The following is an 18,099-nucleotide window of genomic DNA, read 5'->3' as shown; positions in this document are numbered from 1 at the left end:
TAATATAGATCCCTGTGGTTCTTGGACTGTTATTCATGGTTCATTGATTGTCAGGTAGATCTTACATTTAGTGAAAGAGGTCTTGCTTGATGGTTTTTAGCTAATAAGTTGATAGCCACTTTCAAGTCAGCAGGGGAATCCTAATTCTCTTAAATATCCAAGTCTTCGATGTAAAAGCCACATTTCTTAATTGTCTGTTATAGGGATAGCTGTGATTATCGGGATAGTAGTGACTGGGTTGAAGTTCTGATACTGCATTAGATGTCACTAGGCATAATAAAAATATTAAAATTAAATCATTATTTGGGAAGAAAATCTTACCCTAATTCAAACCAACTTGTTAGTAATAGGATTAATGTTCTCAGTAGATGAATTATTGGCATTAAAAGGTGAAAGGGACTACTATCATCTTTGATAAGTAGAGAGCAGACTGTAGAATTAAAGTTGTCATGAACTTTACATAGATTAAATGCATCTACATGATCCTTGAAGAACAATCACTGACAGATGGCTGACATCTGAGAATCCAGTGCCTTCCAGATTTGTTATTCATTCCTTTCATTTTGTCAATCTGATAATGGAATGTTTCTTGTCTCTGTGAGACTCCTTTGCCTAAAGTGGTGGGAAAAAAAATCAGAAACAGCATGTACTTCATATGAGTTATCTTCTGAAGTGAATTCTGTGTGCATAAGAGTAAGATTTTATGAGAACTTAAAATATGAATATATTCCCAAAATATGTGTGGTGGGCATACATAATCACAGAATCACAAAAAGGTTTAGGTTGAATAGAACCTTAAAGACCATCTAGTTCCAATCCCCTGGCCATAAACATTGGCACCTTTCACCAGACCAAGTTGCTCAAAACCCATCCAACCTGGCCTCAAACACTGCCAGGTGTGAGGCATCCACAACTGCTCTGGGCAACCTGTGCTGGTGTCTCGCCACCCTCACTGTAAAGCATTTCTTCCTATTATATCTAATCTAAACCCACCCTCTTTGAGTTTGAAGCCATCCCCCCTTGTCCTATCCCTATATGCCCTTGTAAAAAGTCCTTCCCCATGTTTCTTGTAGGTCCTGTTTAGGTACTGAAAGGCTTCTGTAAAGTATCATAACTATTTTCCTCAGCAAGAGTTCAAGCCTTCATTTTTCTGAAGGGCAGTGCTCAATATAGTCTGATCTTCACAGTGAAAATCAGAGAAGTCATTGCACTTATATTCTGAGCTGAATTGGTTAAAGTGCATTGAACTGTGTGTGGGTTCTCATTCAGAAACAGAATAGCCTTTGTTCAGTGTAGCCTATTTAATTTTTAAAGTAAATTAAAGCAAATGTAATTAATACTACTTTAGTAAAGTACATCAAGTTACATGAAGGTTCAGTGTAGTTTTAATGATCTATGCTGAATTCACAGCTTTAATTCAGAATTATTTTGCTTTAAAGGCATGAGGATATAAGCAGGAGTAGGATGGGCAGATTTTACTAGTCAGTGATGGTCCTTGAACCTGCTTAACTTCGGTTAGATGTTCAAGGAAACTTCAACTTCTTCAAGGAACTATAGACATTTTATTCCCTTCCCCCCTTCCACAATTAAAGCATGTCCCTGGATAAAAAAAAAAAATTACCATAGGGTACCATGGTATAACTTCATTTAGCAGACACATTTCTTATAGTGGTAATTTATTCAATCTATGCCTTAGGTAAGGCAAGGAAACATTCTGTGCTGGATGAACTGGTGCATATGGGGGAAGTAAAGGCAAGCAAGAAAGGAGAAAACTAATTGTAGATTGCCAGTACTGACACTGACTGAAAAGGTTTCTGTGCCACTTAGGAGCACTGCATGGTTTGTATACCTCAGTCACTTGGGCACCTTTTCAAAGAAGCACAAAATGGCTGTGGTACTTCTTTCAGCAGTGCCAAATTGCTACAGTTCTGTATTCTGCCCATCACAGACATATTTTAATATTCTATATCCATTTAACAGGAAAAGATGTAGCTCGAAAGTTCTTTGTATCCTTGAATGTAATTGACTGTGAGTCTTTCATAATTTACAGTAATACAAGATAGCATGGATGTCTCTCAGGATATTGTCTCACCAGCCAGTCAAGATTTTTTAACTCTGAACTGCATGAAATGATATCAATAACATAACTAGGTGACTGCAGTATACTGACTAATCCTGCATGATGAAGAGCTGCTGCAGTCCTTTGAGATGGGTGGCGGGAGTGTTTCACACAGGGTAATAGAGTGTCTGGAAAGGAGGTGTAATGATACAGCTGAGACACAGCAGGTAAAAGATACCTTTGCTAAAACGCAGGCTTAGTCAGAGCTCTGCAGATGCATTTGTCAGTTCTCTTTCATGATTAAAATCTGCAATGTGGCGAAGGATTCACTATATTCGCTAAAGACTCTTGGACCTTTTCTGGTACAGAAAAGAAACTGATTGCAAGCTACCTATATAAATGGCGTAGCATTTCCAAACACAGATTATCCTATTTTAAAAAGTTATGGCTTCCATCTATCCTTTTGTCCATTAAGGCAGGCAAAGACCATGTGTCAAAGAAATCTGTGCCTACTGTCATAGTACCATGTTACAGATATCACTGCCATCGTGTAAACTCTTCCTGTAGACAGGTGAGTTGATGTTGTAAACAAATAGCATGTGGTTGTTTACATATAAAGAAAAGAAGAGTGATAAAAATCGTGGTTTATCCTAGTGTATGAGAATTCTGAGATGACAGAACTTGCTGATCTCCCTGACTTTGCTGTTCACAACTATTTCAGTCTAAAGGCTATGTCCCTTTTTGTTTTAGGAAGACAAAGCATATGTGCAGAGCCTGTTCATGTAAACCAAGGCTGAAGGATCAGAACTTCAGAGGCAAGCTCTTTATCAAAGGAGGACATCTCATCACATTTACATTAAGACAATTTTGCCAGGCTTTCCGTGCTGTCCTTAATGTGATTCCAAAGGCCATATGAGTAATGCATTGGAAACCACATCATTGCCATGTTTTGTTGGATTAGGATTATTAACAATGTTCTCATTTCATGTTATTTATTTCAGATCACCAGACTATCTCTGATACTAACTTGTCCGATGTCAGAGGAGCATCAGAAGAAATAGACCTTGCTTTTAAAACAGAGGTGCTTTCTGAAAGATTAGAAAGTAACAAGGAGACAATATTGGTGCTTCCAAAAAGAATATCATGTGAGGTAAGACTTCTGGATGCTAAAATCTTTGGGATAACAGTCATTGTTCTTCTCCTCCTCCTGCTGCAGTCTCATTCATACTATATCTGCTGTTTGTTTCCAAAATTGTCAAGGGACCAAAACCAAGAGTGCGTTGGAACTGCAGTGGGATTTATTTTTCCTTTGTGTTGCATCCACACTGCAGTCAAAAGATTTGCAAGTAAAGTAGTTTGAAGACAGCTCTATTAGAGTTATTTAACAACTTGAGTTGAAGTATTACTGTCATATGGGCCTTATACTTCAGAGGAAGCAAGTAATCAGGCACTTATTGAGAGATGTGCAATTTTCTTGGCAAGAGTGCAGGATGGGTGTATGTATATATGCATATATGCCATACCATGAATTACACAGGGCTTGTGTGACCACAGACCTAGTTCGAGTATAAATTAAATCAGAACTATTTATATGTACATATCTGCATGCATATGCAGTGGACATAAATGTTCATATGTGCTTTTAATCAGAGTGGCTGTGAGAAACATGTGACAGCATAAACAGAGGAAGTACAAAATCCAGCACAGCATTCCTTTATATAAGTGAATGGCCACGGTCAAGTATGGAGGTTGCAGTGTACACAGAATGTCAAAGATTTTGTTTGCTGTCTGTCTTTTAAAGATGGCTTAACACATCATTTCATTGTTGATATCAGTACAGCTCTAAGGGAGTGATTTTGCCTCTGCTTCAGGAGGTAGTAGAGGGCTATTGTCTCACAGCTGCTGCTGCTTCTGTCTACTATCACCTTACTGTAAGAAGGTGAGTGTAAAGTATTTTAGATTATTCTTATTAGCATGGATGTCATTTTTCTAGACAATAAAGTAGAGGAGTCTTAGAAAATGTAACAGTTCACCTACATATGCATTTAAAATACTTTTAAAAAGTATTCCTATGCAAGCTGAATTTAAAATACTACATTAATTGTGTCTTTCATGTAAGTAAAATACTAAAGGAAACAGTGAGACACCATGATATTTTGGTAGTACATTTTTTTTGCACAAAGCTGTTGGTAAAGGAAAGTTCTTTCAATACACTTTCAATATAATGTTACATTTCCAATATAATTTTCTGAAGGACTAATGGGAACACATTTTAATTTTGTAGAACCCTGGTGAAATATTCATTCTGTTGAAAGATGAAATAGATGAAGGAACTCTAGAAATTGAATTCATAGCAAATAATCAACGAATTAGAACACAGACAGCCTCTTGGAACAAGAAGGTCAAATATGTGAAAGCCCTAGGTAAGAAAAATACTCTTTACCTTTAAGGAAAACTAAAAGGTTTCAAGTCCCTTCACTTTTTCTGATAAGAAGTTTCCCTTTCTGCTATTTTGTGAGTGTTTCCTGTATTATGTTTTCACACATAACTTTTAATAAAGCAGAGAAGCAAGGCCTTGTGATTCATAGGAACCTAGGTTCTATTAGATTGGTTTTCTGTTATTAAATGGCAAATGGCAGTCTTAAAATGTCATTGATTAGTTACAGATTAACATTCTTCCAAATTACTGCCATAAAATGCAAACCTAATATTCTTTTCTTATTACTCTGTTACTAAATGTCTCATTTTATGTTTACTACAGTACATCTGGTTATTCTCCTCTTCATAATTCTTACTGATGAAGGAAATAGTTTCTATTCTCTGTTCTTATTCATGCCATTTCTCTATCACTCACCTTTGCTAGTTCCTAATGATTTTTTCTATTGCCCCGTCTGTAAATATTTGATAACAGTTTCAACTATTTAACAGTTTCTCTTAGAAGATCCGTGTAGATTTAAGGGGCACACCTATCCCCATTCTTGATGTGAGTTAAGAATTAAAACATTTCTCACCTATGCCTTCAGAGTATAGTTTGCTATTGGACTGCATGCTGTGAATTCCCAGAGGAACTTATATTTTCTTATAATATGGTTGCAATAATTTTATTATAAAATTACTGCAATATAACCTTAGATAGGAGGAAATACCTACACATAGGCTACAATTTTCCACTGTGGCTTCTTGGAGCTATGTTTTGGTAATTCTGTGACCTGATGATTTCTGTGACTCGGCACTGGCGAGACTGCACCAGTCGAGGGCTGTGTCCAGTTCTGGGCCTCATGCTTTAAAAAGGACACTGTAGTGCTGGATTTTGTCCAAAGAAGGACAGTGGAACTGGGGAAAGGTCTAGAGAGTAACTTACATGAGCAGTGGCTGAAGGAACTGGTGTTGCTCAGCCTGGAGAGTAGGCTGATGACTCTCTATAACCTACCTGAATGGAGGCTGTGCCAGGTGGGATTTGATCTCTTCTCCTAGGAAACCAGTAACAGGGCATGAGGACGTGGCTCAAGCTGTGCCAGAAGAGGTTCAGGTTGGATGTCAGGAGGAATTTGTTCACTTGAATGTTTGTTAAACATTTGAAACAGGCTGGCCAGGAGGGTGGAGGAGTCACATCCCTGGAGGTGTTTGAGAAATGACTGCATGTGGCACATGTGTCATGGTCTTGTTGACTGATTGGTGGTTGGTCAGAAGTTGAACTCAATGATCTTTGAGGTCTTTCCCGACATAATTAATTCTGTGATTTTCATCCTGAACACTGTCCTGAGACAATGGCCACGTATGGGCTGAGAGTTCTTTATCATTGTGATGGTGTAGAGAGTTTGTTTTTAGAAACCTGACTGGAAGGTATGTAACAAACAGGGAGCTTCCAACTGTAACTGGATTTCAGAGAACAAAAGCTGCACTTTTAATGCACAAATCTTAAAAGATTCTTCCAAATTTTTAATTTTTTTTTTTTTTTTTTTTTTTTTTTTTTTTTTTTTTTTGGTGAGAACACTGTTGTTCACAAAAAGGTGTCTGTAGTAGGTGAAGAAATAAAATGTGAAAAGTAAATTAAATATGAAAAAATTGGCAGAGAGTTGTAGTCAAGTTTAATTATGTTTCTTGTATCATTTGTGTTTGATGTTTATTCTGTTTTAAAATCTGGAGAAGTAAAAATTTGGAAGTATCCTATTTTAGTTGCATGTGATCTGATGTTATAGGAGAAATGCTGTGTTTTGTTGTTGTTTTTTCTTTAAATCCCACATCTGGGCAGTTTCCATTTGAGTGATTTAATATGATGTACTATGAAACTAGTTTCTCTGGCCTTATTCATCTTCTCCATCTTCAGAATTGCCCCTTTTTTCACTGTTTTGTGGGCAGAGTTGGTATTTTAAGAAGACTGTGCTAGTATGGTCCAGCAGAATGCCTGGCAAAACAAACACTACTGGACTGGGAAATGTGCTCATAAAGTAGGTTTGTGCTGCACACACAGAGCGAGTCATACTTAGGTGACAGACTACAAGTGCCTCTCTCTTTGGCTTTTACGAGATAAACAACTGGAATGGATTAATTATACTGCAAGTTCTGCAACCTAGCTCAAATACAATTTTGAGAACCTTGACTGCAATTAAGAAAGATGTTTTATAAGATGAATAGCAATTGCACTATTTGTGATAAATGAACTTTTCCTCAGCATGTAGGCATAAGAGAGGTGATTGTAGGTCATCAGTCTATCAAAGGTCAGTTGGAAACATTAAGATCCTGTTTTTATCTCCTTTCTAATGTGAAGCAATACAATAGCTTTGCTGTATACAGATTTAAAGATTTTCTTTTGTCAGCTTTGTGATCTTAGACTGAAAGACTAGAATTAAAAAAAAAAAAACAAACTGGCTACACGGAATAATTTGTGAAATACAAATCCAGTCAGTTCATCAACTCTATATTTTTTTCTGTGATATTCTCTGTTCTTTTACTCATTCCCTGAGATCTCTGGTCTGGGACTGTAAAATATTTTCAGCTGGTGTTCTGATTTGTGTTTTATAAGATTTTCCTGCTGGCCCTGTATATGTAAATGTCTACTGTGGGGGAGTCATTAAGACGACAGCACAGATTGAATACTATACTGCACTAGAGGAAATTGAACCCATTTTAAAGAAAGTGGCTGACCCAATAGCTTTCACTTGTCAGGTAAGTTGACTTCTCAAATTTTAATTAAAGAAAAATAGAGTGTAAGTGCCTAAACGAACTAAGAGATAGTATGCAATATTTTGATTGCACAGTGAATTGCAATGCCTCAGTAGTAGGCTCGGGATTAAGAGGTCTGCCTCTGAAATGTCTAGTTGTAAGCAAGTAAGGCAAGAGAAAACAAATTTTCCATTTTCTTGTTTTGTTTAGAGAGTGATGTAAACATCCTTTGTGCTGTGTACTCCCAGTGAGCACCATGCTGCACTACAAAGGTTGAAAATAAGAACAAATATTAGTGAAATCCCTCTCCATTAAAAGTGTTATTTTTCGTATGTTCTGAAACCAATAGAAGCAAGTAATCTTAAACCACACTGTATTTGGAGGGTTATTATTCATTTGCCATCAAATCAAATTTTTCTGGGGTAGTTTGCATGGGAAGCTATAGGTTGCTGTTCATATAGAGTCCATTTACAGCTGCTGAATTATCATTCATGTGATTTGCTGGTTGCCATGCAGATTTTTTGCATATATTTAGAAAAAATCAGATTTTGAGCTGTGTTTCAGATCAGCACAGCAGACTGCAGTGCTCTGCAGCCTGTTCTTTCCCAGTGGCACATAAGAAATAATCAGGAAAAAAAGCATATATTAAGAAAGGATGGAATCTCAAGTATCATTTGTCGAATAGTGGCTAGCCCAAGCAGACTTTGCATGATGTCTATATTGTAATTGCAAAGCCAGAACAAAAATAATAGATTGTGTTTCCAGTGCAGACAATCTCATTTTCCTGTGACAAATATACCTTATCCACCACCTAAGGCATTACACTCATAACAAAAGGATTAATAAAATATGATGTATTGCATTATTAGTGTTCTATTAGGGCTGAGATTCCTTCCAAGTACAAGTTACTTCTGTTCTAGGAGAACAGGCTTTTGCACAAGAAAAATATTGCAACTCAAAGAACAAATGTGTTCTTAAATTCCTTATGGTATCCATGGTATGGTATTTTGAAGTATATCTAAGTAAACTTCCAACAGGTTCCATATGCATAAGTGTGCCATAATGATTAAAAAATTTATCATTAACATGGTAAACTAGATATCTACAACAAACAAGATATTTCCACTGCAGAGTTATTTGTGTTATTCAGGAGTTTGACCCTTCATTTAACCAGCATGAATAGTATTTATTAAAGCACATGCAATTCAAGTCATATTCAAATGCAAAAATCATTCTGTGTGAAGCAGTAGTGCACACCAGGAAGTACAGCTGTAGCATTATGATTATGAAGTATGTTTAACATTTCCTCACCTTTACTCCTCTGAATAATAAGCAAGGGTTTCAATGAGGTGACAATGCTATACGCTATTATTTTTATTGTTTTGGTAACCGAAAAACTGATGTCGAAAAAATGTTTTTAATTGGGTAAGCTCTACAGTCCACACAATGTCATGGCTACTCTGTTGCAAACTATACTAATGGTAATTGCTCTGTAAGTATACCTATGTGTGGGAAGTTTTGTCTCATTTAATGGTACCTGCTGGGCCTCAGTGTGAGGTACACTAACTACCAAGGCAGCTAAAATTTTTCTGCAAATTTTTTAAATGAGCTCCTGATTTAATGTCAACAAGCTGCATCATGAAGATGCAATTTACAGAACATAATTTAACTTAATCTTTAAAATATGTTCACAAAAGGAAAAACAAAACAGACTTGATACTAATTAAAATTCCCATCAAGTAACAGCAGTAGTAGTAACTTCTATTTAACCAGGATAATTAAAACCTTTGAGACTATCAACTTGTTTGCAAAAGTATCCTGGGGCAACAGTCATTTGTCTATGCAAAGTAACAATCAAACATGAAGGAAAACAAAACTGATATAAAATAGAAAAGCTTACAGCAATTATTGATCAAAGCAATATCAGTCTGTGATTCAAGGGAAAGTTCTGGATTTTCACAAATACTTGCGATCTGAGAAGTATCTCCTTATTAAAATTCTTTGATGAGAGCAAATGGCTGCATTAGTTCATACTATAGACACAGTTCTTGGGTAAAATGCTTGCATTGTATTCTGTATTGTCTTGCCAACCTTTCCAGCTCCTTTGAGATGCTCCACTTTGTCCCCCAGTAAAGCCAAAGAGATAGACAAAACCCAACAAATAGGATTACAGCTATCCATTCCTTTTAGTGATGGCCAGATGAATACACGGATCTTAGCGGGAAACTATCAAACTATGGTACCACTACATTTATGGATCAGTTTTTTTGAGAGCAATTAAAGATTGGTATTAGCTAAGGTTTAGATTAAACATAATTTAAGATTTTACAAATCATGGTTTTGGATAAAATTCTTTGCTACATCTGATAGATTGCAATTTTCTGTTCCAAATTTTTCTGAATTTAAAAAGCACTTAGCAACATAAACAAGACATTTTAAACAACAAAATAAATATTTAAAATATAATTGAATAAATAAATAAAATTAAATAAGTTTATTTGCATGAGTTTTGAAAGAAAAAATCCTAAAATGTTAAAGTAGGAAGAGTTGGGATCATAATAACAGAATCATAATGCTGAATGGATTTCCTATGAGACTATAGGAGAGTGAAAGTTGGCTAAAGGTCATGATTTTTGGTTCTCTCACTTTTATATAATTCTGTATTCAGAAACTCCCTTAGGGAGTTTATGTTCTTACAGTAACCTAATGTATAGACTGATTTTAAGGTTTTTATAATTCATAATTAAACTTTTTCATATTTCATTTTTTAATTTACATCAGCTAATCATTTCAGCATTCTGCTGGATTTATATGCTGTATTGATTTTTCTCTCAGAGTTTCTACCAAATGGAAATATTGATTCAATTATTTAGTGTTGGAGTTTCCTGGCATAGATTTATTAGGTTTCAAAATTTAAAAAAAAAAATTAAGCTAAGGTCTTATTACTGAAGTTGGTAAATTCATGCTGGCTTGAGTGACTTAGAATATTTAAAGGGATTGAGAAAGTCTTTATTACAAACTTTGGTTGAATAATACTCCTATGATTCTGAGATATAGTTGATATTTTAAATTATGTCTTTGTAATAGTCATTAAACAGGATTCAAGTTACAGTGGATATTGGAAAAAAATAATTAAAATAAACTGCAGCCTTCTCTATGAAAACTTGTAAAATAGCTATATGACTTATGTGGTGGTATTTTGTATGCATCTCTACTTGATCACTAGAGATACTTAATTTGAAACTGTATTTAATATTTCGATCTTCTCAGCCACATCAACAGCTGTTTTTAAAAGCTTCTTTCTTTCCCTCTAGGCATGAAAGTTGTCCATAGTCTATCACTAGCTGAAATTGTCATAAATGCCTGACTGATTTTAAACCATTTTTAAACCATTCTCTTTGGCAGAAGCAATCCAGATATGGAAGTCCATATAAAGTAGTGTCTGATATGTAAGAACTAATGAAGAAGTTCATCTTTATGTAAATGTAACCTTGTTATGCCAAAGCCAGTGTGGAATATTTTAGTTTACTGGCTCTGGATTCTGTGTTTCAGTGACACACATTTTCAGGGCTTGGTTAGCAGTTATAAAAGAGTGTAGGTAATCTTGTTGACAAAGGCAGCAAAATATGTGCTTGGTGGTCTCCTTCTTCAAGGATGTTTTTGGAAGCCCAGATGTGATGGCCAGCATTTGGGGCTTTTTTGTTCACAGCTGTGTCATGTTGCTCTGGAAAGGGGTGAGGGAATAGAAATAGTGCCTACAGCTGGGGGGCTGGTACTGGGACAAGCAGTAAGGCATGGAAGGATCTCTGGTTCTGGAGCAGAGAATAGTTGGCTGTGCTTCAGAGAGTATGGGGAGAATTGTCTAGAAACTCACTTGCTTAGTTCTGAGGGGCTGCAAGGATGTCAGGGGAAACTAGCACTATTGCCTGTTTTCTCTAGTGTGTAAATCTTTATTTGGATAAAATGTGGGCTTTCTCAAACTCCTGAGTGGCTCAGAGTTCTCTTGCAGGGTGCTTAATTTTAAATTCAGTTTTAAATACAATTCTGCTTCTGTTCAATTTGGTGAAACTTCCCCAGGAACTTCATGTGTGTAATGTTGGTGAGATTTCTTGGGCCTATAGAGATCTGTATAGGGTACATTAAAATACGTAAACACAGCAGACTTTGAGTCTGTGATGCTCTGGGGCAGGAGTGGGCAATAAAGTAAGTCTCTAAACCAAATTATTTCTTGGGGAGGTGCCCTTTATGATATGGACTTGAATAGTGCAGAGTGGCCCTATTACTAGTTTTGTTTTGCTGTTGTTTTAGCTGTTATCTTCACATAAGTAGGCAAGATGTCCCAGAATGCTTGTTGAAAAGAGACCATGTAGTGCTTATTTATCTTGGGTATACAGTACAGTCTGAAATGGATTCTGTCTGAAATTGCTCCTCTGGAATTTCAGGACAGGAGATAAGAGGCAGGTATTGTTGGGAAGGATTTTGTTTGTTCATTTTCTTTTGAACAGAGAGATTTAGATAGGGAGAACAGTGTGTAGGGGGTATCCCTGCCACTTTAAAAGGAGATGAAAAATATTACTTCAAGCTTAGTCTGTCTAGAAGCTCATTTAAATCTTACTCTCTGCATGGTGGGATATCTACTACACAGTTGCTTCAGTGAATACCAATGGTTTTGAACTTCTTTCTTCATGACACAGGATCTCATATGCACTCATCTGAGCTAGTTTCCTGTGTTGTTCCTTGGTTTTGTCCTACTCTAGTTTGAACTCTGTTAAGGTAAAGATAACCTATCTAAGAAGACCGACTTGGAATGAGAAATAATAGAATTGTTTTTTAACTGAGTTTTTATATTATTCCTCTTAATAACTTGTAAATGTAGCGCTGTTATTCATGTTACTAGTTTGGAGGTTTTATAGATATTTTGAGAGGTTTTGCATATGCTTTCTGAATTCACACAGTAAGTCTTGTACTCAGGTTAGATTTTTATTCTAGAACAAACCTCAAAGATCTTTTTTCCTAAGTGAAGTCTTTTCTTAATGCTTATTACTTTGCTTTTTGAAGATTATTACTTGTGTTCATAATTATTGAATAAAAAATGCTGAGAATGTAGTGTAGCACAGAAAGAGAGTGAAAAGAAATGCAGTGGTTTTTACATATCTTAATATTGGAAGGATCAGGGTTATTTATGGGAAAAATAAACAATCATATTGTTAGATTCCTATCTGCTAAATAAATATCTCTTCTAATTCTTGGTAGGAGTTGGATGAAAATTATATCCTGCCTCTGCATTGAACATTTTCTGATCACATCATACTTACTTTTCTTATTCCCTTTTAATTCCCAGTCTTGGGAATTAAACTTCATGTTTCGTCAGTACACCCCCCTGTCATTTTCTCCTCAGCATGTCAGTCATACTTTCTTTTTAAATTCATATGCTAACCATGTCTGAAGATGTTCCATTTTAGTCGTCCCAGAATCATCTTGACTAGCAACAGTCCAGCTGTGGGAAGGCAAACTTTAACACAGGGCTACTGACTCTGAGCAGAGTAAAGCAATTCTCCCTGACCTCTTCTCTGCTGTGTCTGAGCTCCTTTTGGTGCTCAGTGCAGCACAGACTGGTCTAGAGTGTAGTACTTGGTGTAAAATATCCTTACTCTTCAAATCTCTGTAGTCAGGCTTCTCTTGTCAGGCCAGGCAAAGAAATATTTAATTATGACTACCTTGAAACCTGTTAGGCATAGATCTTGACCTTTTGTCCAGAAAGAGGCACTCAAAAATCTCCTGGCAGTCAGCACATATTTCCCTTGTCTAAAGACTGTGTGTTTAGTAGGAAGCTGATCTATCTGATCAGCTGATATAAGTTTCTTGTTCTGTCTTGGCTGATGAAACTGAAGCTGTTTCCTACCTGGACAAGTCCACAATCTTAATGTAAAAGCTTTGGGTAACAGAGAGCTACTGTAATCTTTAAACTCACCCTGAATTACTGCTGTCGTAAAACTTAGATCTTCCTGTCCTTCCACTTCATCCAGAAGTTTTTAAGTCATGGATGAGCTTCATATGTTATAATGCATGTTTATGTACAGTTGGATCGTGTTGTCGTTATCTCTTCTATATATATATCTTCTATAGTTTTCAAAAGCTGTGCTGCTCTCACTGAAAGAGAGTTTGCCATGATACTGTTTTGAGTAATTTGATTCACCAATACTCTGAGGATAAAGTTAAAAATACATATTGACAAATGCACTAATTTTTTTGTTTGTTTCTTCTTTCTTTTAAGCAGGCGTTGAAATTTTCTTCTGTAGAGAGGGTAGACAATGTTCTCACTTCGTTATTGAAAAGCAAAATATCTACTTATGAATTCAGCCCACTCCAAAGTGAAAAAGAGCACCATCATCAAGATAGTGAGTCACTTGTTCTATGTATTGATTGTTATTACTGATACTATGGTTATTACTTTTAAATGTTAATAAGGTAATTCTTAAGTATTGAAAGCCTCTAGTGAAATGGAAGAATCCACAATAAAGACAACATAAGCCGAAAAAAATGGGAGAAAGAATTCTGTAAATCATTACTTTGTGATTCCTTACTTTGTATTTATACTTCTCTGGATTTTTGATCATCTTTGGATTAACTGTAAATCGACAGCTTTACAGCTGAGCAGATTTACACTTACAGAGAAAATGAGCAATAAGAGTCATGTGGAGATGCCTGTACATTATACATTTTTTACTAATTGCTCTTCTGCAATGCAATTTAAACTTCACTTTTTCCAAGTATGGGGAAAATCTGAAAGTTTTCTTTATCTGAAGAGAATCAATGGCTTTTGATCTTAGAGCAATGCTAAACTTCTCCAGTCACTTTTAGTACCTATGCACTTAATGGTTTTCATTACTTCGGGCAAAAAGATAATTTTGTTATCTTTAATTTTTAAAAGAAGGCATCCTAGTGAGTTAAAATAGGGTTTCTCTATGAAATAGATACATTATATGCACAATTCAGTCATGCATCAACAGAAGCTGCTGTTGGTACCAAATGCAGGGCCCTGGTTGAATTCATTAAACACATACTAGGGATTCAAACTGATTTGCAATAAATCAAGAGTGTAGTTATTTAGCTTGTGTTTTGAAAGCATTATTATGATGTTATTTCAAATGAGTATTAAACCTCAGCTTTTTAAAGAAACTTTTAAGGAAAAACAATACTCAAGAAAATGTGTTTTTCTTCTGTAACGCTTGAGAAAGATGTGTTCAGGATGCTGCTTGACTTCTGTTTTGTGTAGCTGGACTATGGTTTTGAGAGAAATAAGCTCTCTACAATCAGTAAACCTACCATTTCTCACAACCAAATACAAACAGGTTTTAAAGATAGCACTGCTGGGATTGCCATCATGTTTCCTTTCCTTTTCTTTATTGACACAATTCTCTCCTCTGTATTAGATAAATATGATTCAATTTGTAATGTAAAAATGAGCTTAAATGTCAAAGTTAGTGGAAGCAAATAAATGAGGTGCCTATCCTTGATATTTTCCTGTGCAAGACTGCAGGATAGGGGTGGATAACACAGATTCAAGAGTCTTTCCCTTTGTGAAATGTTAGTTGTTGAGCAAAAGATTTTTCACTACTCTAATAACTATTAGATCTGGTGATGTTTTTGAATATTGAGAATAATGCTAGTGAACCTGCTATGGCCCCCCAAAAAAGTCTGTGTGTTTCAAGAGCAAGTTGACTGCTTGAGCCAAAAGTGACCTTAAAATTAACTGGTTTGATGTATGGCCCACAAAGAAGGTGCAAATTTATATGCCCAGATTCCTCGTGAAAGAAAGATGTGTTTGCAGTGCTGGAAGCACTCAGAATGTGGGAGGCTTAGACTCTTATCCTTCTTCTGCCTAAAAAGGTAAATAAACCTGTGTCTTTGACTGTCATAAAAGCATCCCAAACAGCCACTAGATATGTCCAGTAGTGTATGAAAGGAGTGCAAGCTTTCAGCATGAGGCAAAGGGAAGAGAAATCTTTCTCTGTATTGTTCTATATGGATACTTTTATTTAAACATTCTTGCACGTCAAGGTACAGCTGATAAATAAAGCAAGGGAAACCCTTAAATATAAATGGGAAGCTAGACGGGAGCAAATGCAGATCCAGCCAATATGGTTACTGCGACATTCTCTGTTTATTTTGTCTAAAATGGCAGGTTATATACACTTCTATATAGTTTACAATTGCAGTTACAATCTCATTGGCATATACAGCACAGGGAAAAATGCAAACAAACATTGTTTAACTTGTACTTAAGGTGGCTAAATTGTTCACACTAATTACTATACTCATTAACCTCTAGAAAACCCACTGTCCCTCATTAACACCTTAACATTGAATTTCTAACTGTGCCACAGGCTTCACAGACCTTGGTGTGGGGCCCAGGCTGGGGTAGCTCAAACCTCACTCCAAATATAGACCATGCCCTTGTTCTCTAAGAAATTCTGCAACTGGTAAATTTCTGTACATGGAAGATCTCGATATAATCTCAAAATGAACCAAGAATGAAGAACTTATGATTAATTCATTGGATAACTAATGAATTGCATGGTATGACTTCTCACAAAGTGTGCAGCTGTGTGATTAAAAACTTGAGAGCGTAAAAGTAAATAAAAAGGCATGTGATATAATGAAATTAAAATGCAGTATGATGGTTTTCTATACAGACAGTGATTTAGATCAAAACATCATGAGATACATGTTTGCTTACATAATTTTTAAGGAGCCACTCCCATCCCCATAATGGCTGTTCAACATTTTTTTAGTATGACAATGCAGTACTTGTGAGCAGTCAGTGTCTAGGCTGGTAAAGTCAAAATAGGTGGCAAAGATGCAAAAGGTTAACTCTGATACAGAGGAGCGAGCTAAATGCAGACTGAATAGAAACCACTGGAAAATACTGTGTTTAACAAACAGCATTTACTGGAGACAAAGCCAAGACTTGTCTGAGATTTTTAGTGGTGGTGTCATCCCTTGTGAAAGAATGTAACTAAAGGTGGAAATGCTGTCTGAAATACTGTACATTCCATACTGAGTTGATTTCAGGGTATATTGTATGTGAATTATTCCTTTATATTCTGGTAATAGAATCCAGTCAAAGCATACTAACAAATCCGCACTCATATTTCAAAATTTTTCTTGAGAAACATGTTTCTTCTTGGAAAATTCTGATTTTTAGAATCCTGAGATTTGGGAATTTTCGTTGCACTGTTTCCTGTCTAAGAAATAACAATTTACTTGAGGAAAACTTGTTTCATTCTCCACTATCAATTATTTGTCTTTTTTTACAATTTATCTATTACTATTTCTATAATTAAACTCAGCTACTGATGCTTATGAAAAGTCCTAAACTTGCTTTGTAGAAAACAGTGCTTTTTGTCACCCAAAACTGCTAGCAACATAGCAAATCCTATCCTGATTTCTGTAATTCTTTTTTTCCAAGTTGAAGCATCTATCCCAAAAGAAGAAATAGAGTCTGGGTTTTTAGCTTCTAGCAGAAAAATGGAGGGAGGGAGAAGGTACTGGTATTGGCACTGTAGAAGTCATCTTAGGTGCTATTTAAATTGCTAAGAAAAACAACCATATCCTGTTTCAATAATTTGAGAAGTAAAAGAAGGATGTCTTACAAGATGTGCAGAAATATCACTCTAGGCTGCAGTTTCCTTACTGCAATTTTATGAAAATTCCCGCAGGCAAAGACAATGCTATGATACAGTAATATTAGATTTTGTGCTCTCTTTTATGGCTGAGGTTTTCCAGAATTCTCTGCAGAGAAAAGAAAAGATTATGACAGGACAAAATATACAAAAAAAAACTCTGGCAATTCCCTCTTAACCTTGTGTATATCAAATAGAACTTTAATTAAAAGCAAACACTGGCCTCAATGTAAGTTGAAAGTCGAAGAAGCCACCTTAAAGCACTCTAAAATGTGCCACTTGAGGGCTTTCCCTTTAACCTCTCCTTCCAGCTAACCAGTTCTTAGTATAGGTGCCAAACAGCCACAGCTTTTCTCTGTTAACATTCTCCATTAAAGGATCGATGATGAGTAAAAGCTGTTCATTACCCTTACAACTATTGCTTTTGCTCAGTTCTGTATAGTTAGCTGAAGTGTACCAGTTGTTCAAGTTTCACAGGAGACAAAATTTTCAGCAATTTTCACCAATTCACTGTGACAAACTTGCAAGTTCAGGAATGGTATTTTCTGCCAGAAGCACATGGGCTTTCAAATAATTTCAGCTTCTTCCTACTGTGTATAATACAAAACTTTATTTAAAGTGGTTAAACATGGTATGATGCAATTTTCTTTACAGCAGAATGTCTAGTTTGTCTTAAGAGCTCAGTTCAGTTTTGAGAATTGGCAATTAAAGAACAATTATAATTTAAAAAACAAACACAAATAGATCTTGCAGTGGGCTTTTTTTACCTGTTATTTTGACAGTGGTACCCATAGTCATCATTGATTTCTGCAGTAGAACCTGATGGAAAGAGAGAAGTTCTTCACTTTTTCCTAGTGACTTGGGAGGGATTCAGAAAGTTAGGAGTGTCTCTTTTCAGAATGAGGGCAGAAAATAAAGACCAGGAGGCTTCAACCATCTCTTTTGAGGTCGTTAACTTTACTATATTTCATAATTACATATGGATTTGGGGGAGAAATTTCTGAGAGGCCAAACCCAAGGATATTTTTTCCCTTCACTGCATGGGAGACAAAGCTATTAGCTTATGTTACTAGCTAACTATTACTAGCTATTATTAGCAGAGAGTGTGACTACTGGTACACAGCCACTGGTACCACATACAGAAATGGTCATTGAAATGTTGCTGAGGTTGCTGAAACAACAGCACCCATC

At 35.9% G+C, this 18,099-nt stretch overlaps 1 protein-coding gene across 1 annotated transcript in view; it reads left to right on the top strand.

Annotated features, from left to right (window-relative positions):
* Positions 1-18,099, top strand: part of BANK1 (B cell scaffold protein with ankyrin repeats 1) — a gene marked incomplete at its 5' end in the record, with an annotated part of 117,090 nt that overhangs the window by 17,183 nt on the left and 81,808 nt on the right. Inside the window, 4 exons of the mRNA XM_083861087.1 lie at positions 3,061-3,209; positions 4,344-4,482; positions 7,083-7,225; positions 13,500-13,620. Of these exons, the coding sequence (XP_083717213.1) occupies positions 3,061-3,209; positions 4,344-4,482; positions 7,083-7,225; positions 13,500-13,620 (552 nt within the window). The remainder of the gene's footprint in view (positions 1-3,060; positions 3,210-4,343; positions 4,483-7,082; positions 7,226-13,499; positions 13,621-18,099) is intronic.

This window comes from Zosterops lateralis (genome assembly GCF_965231275.1).
Source record: "Zosterops lateralis genome assembly, chromosome: 5".
Classification (NCBI taxonomy): domain Eukaryota; kingdom Metazoa; phylum Chordata; class Aves; order Passeriformes; family Zosteropidae; genus Zosterops; species Zosterops lateralis.
This window is presented reverse-complemented; position numbering and strand designations above follow the sequence as displayed.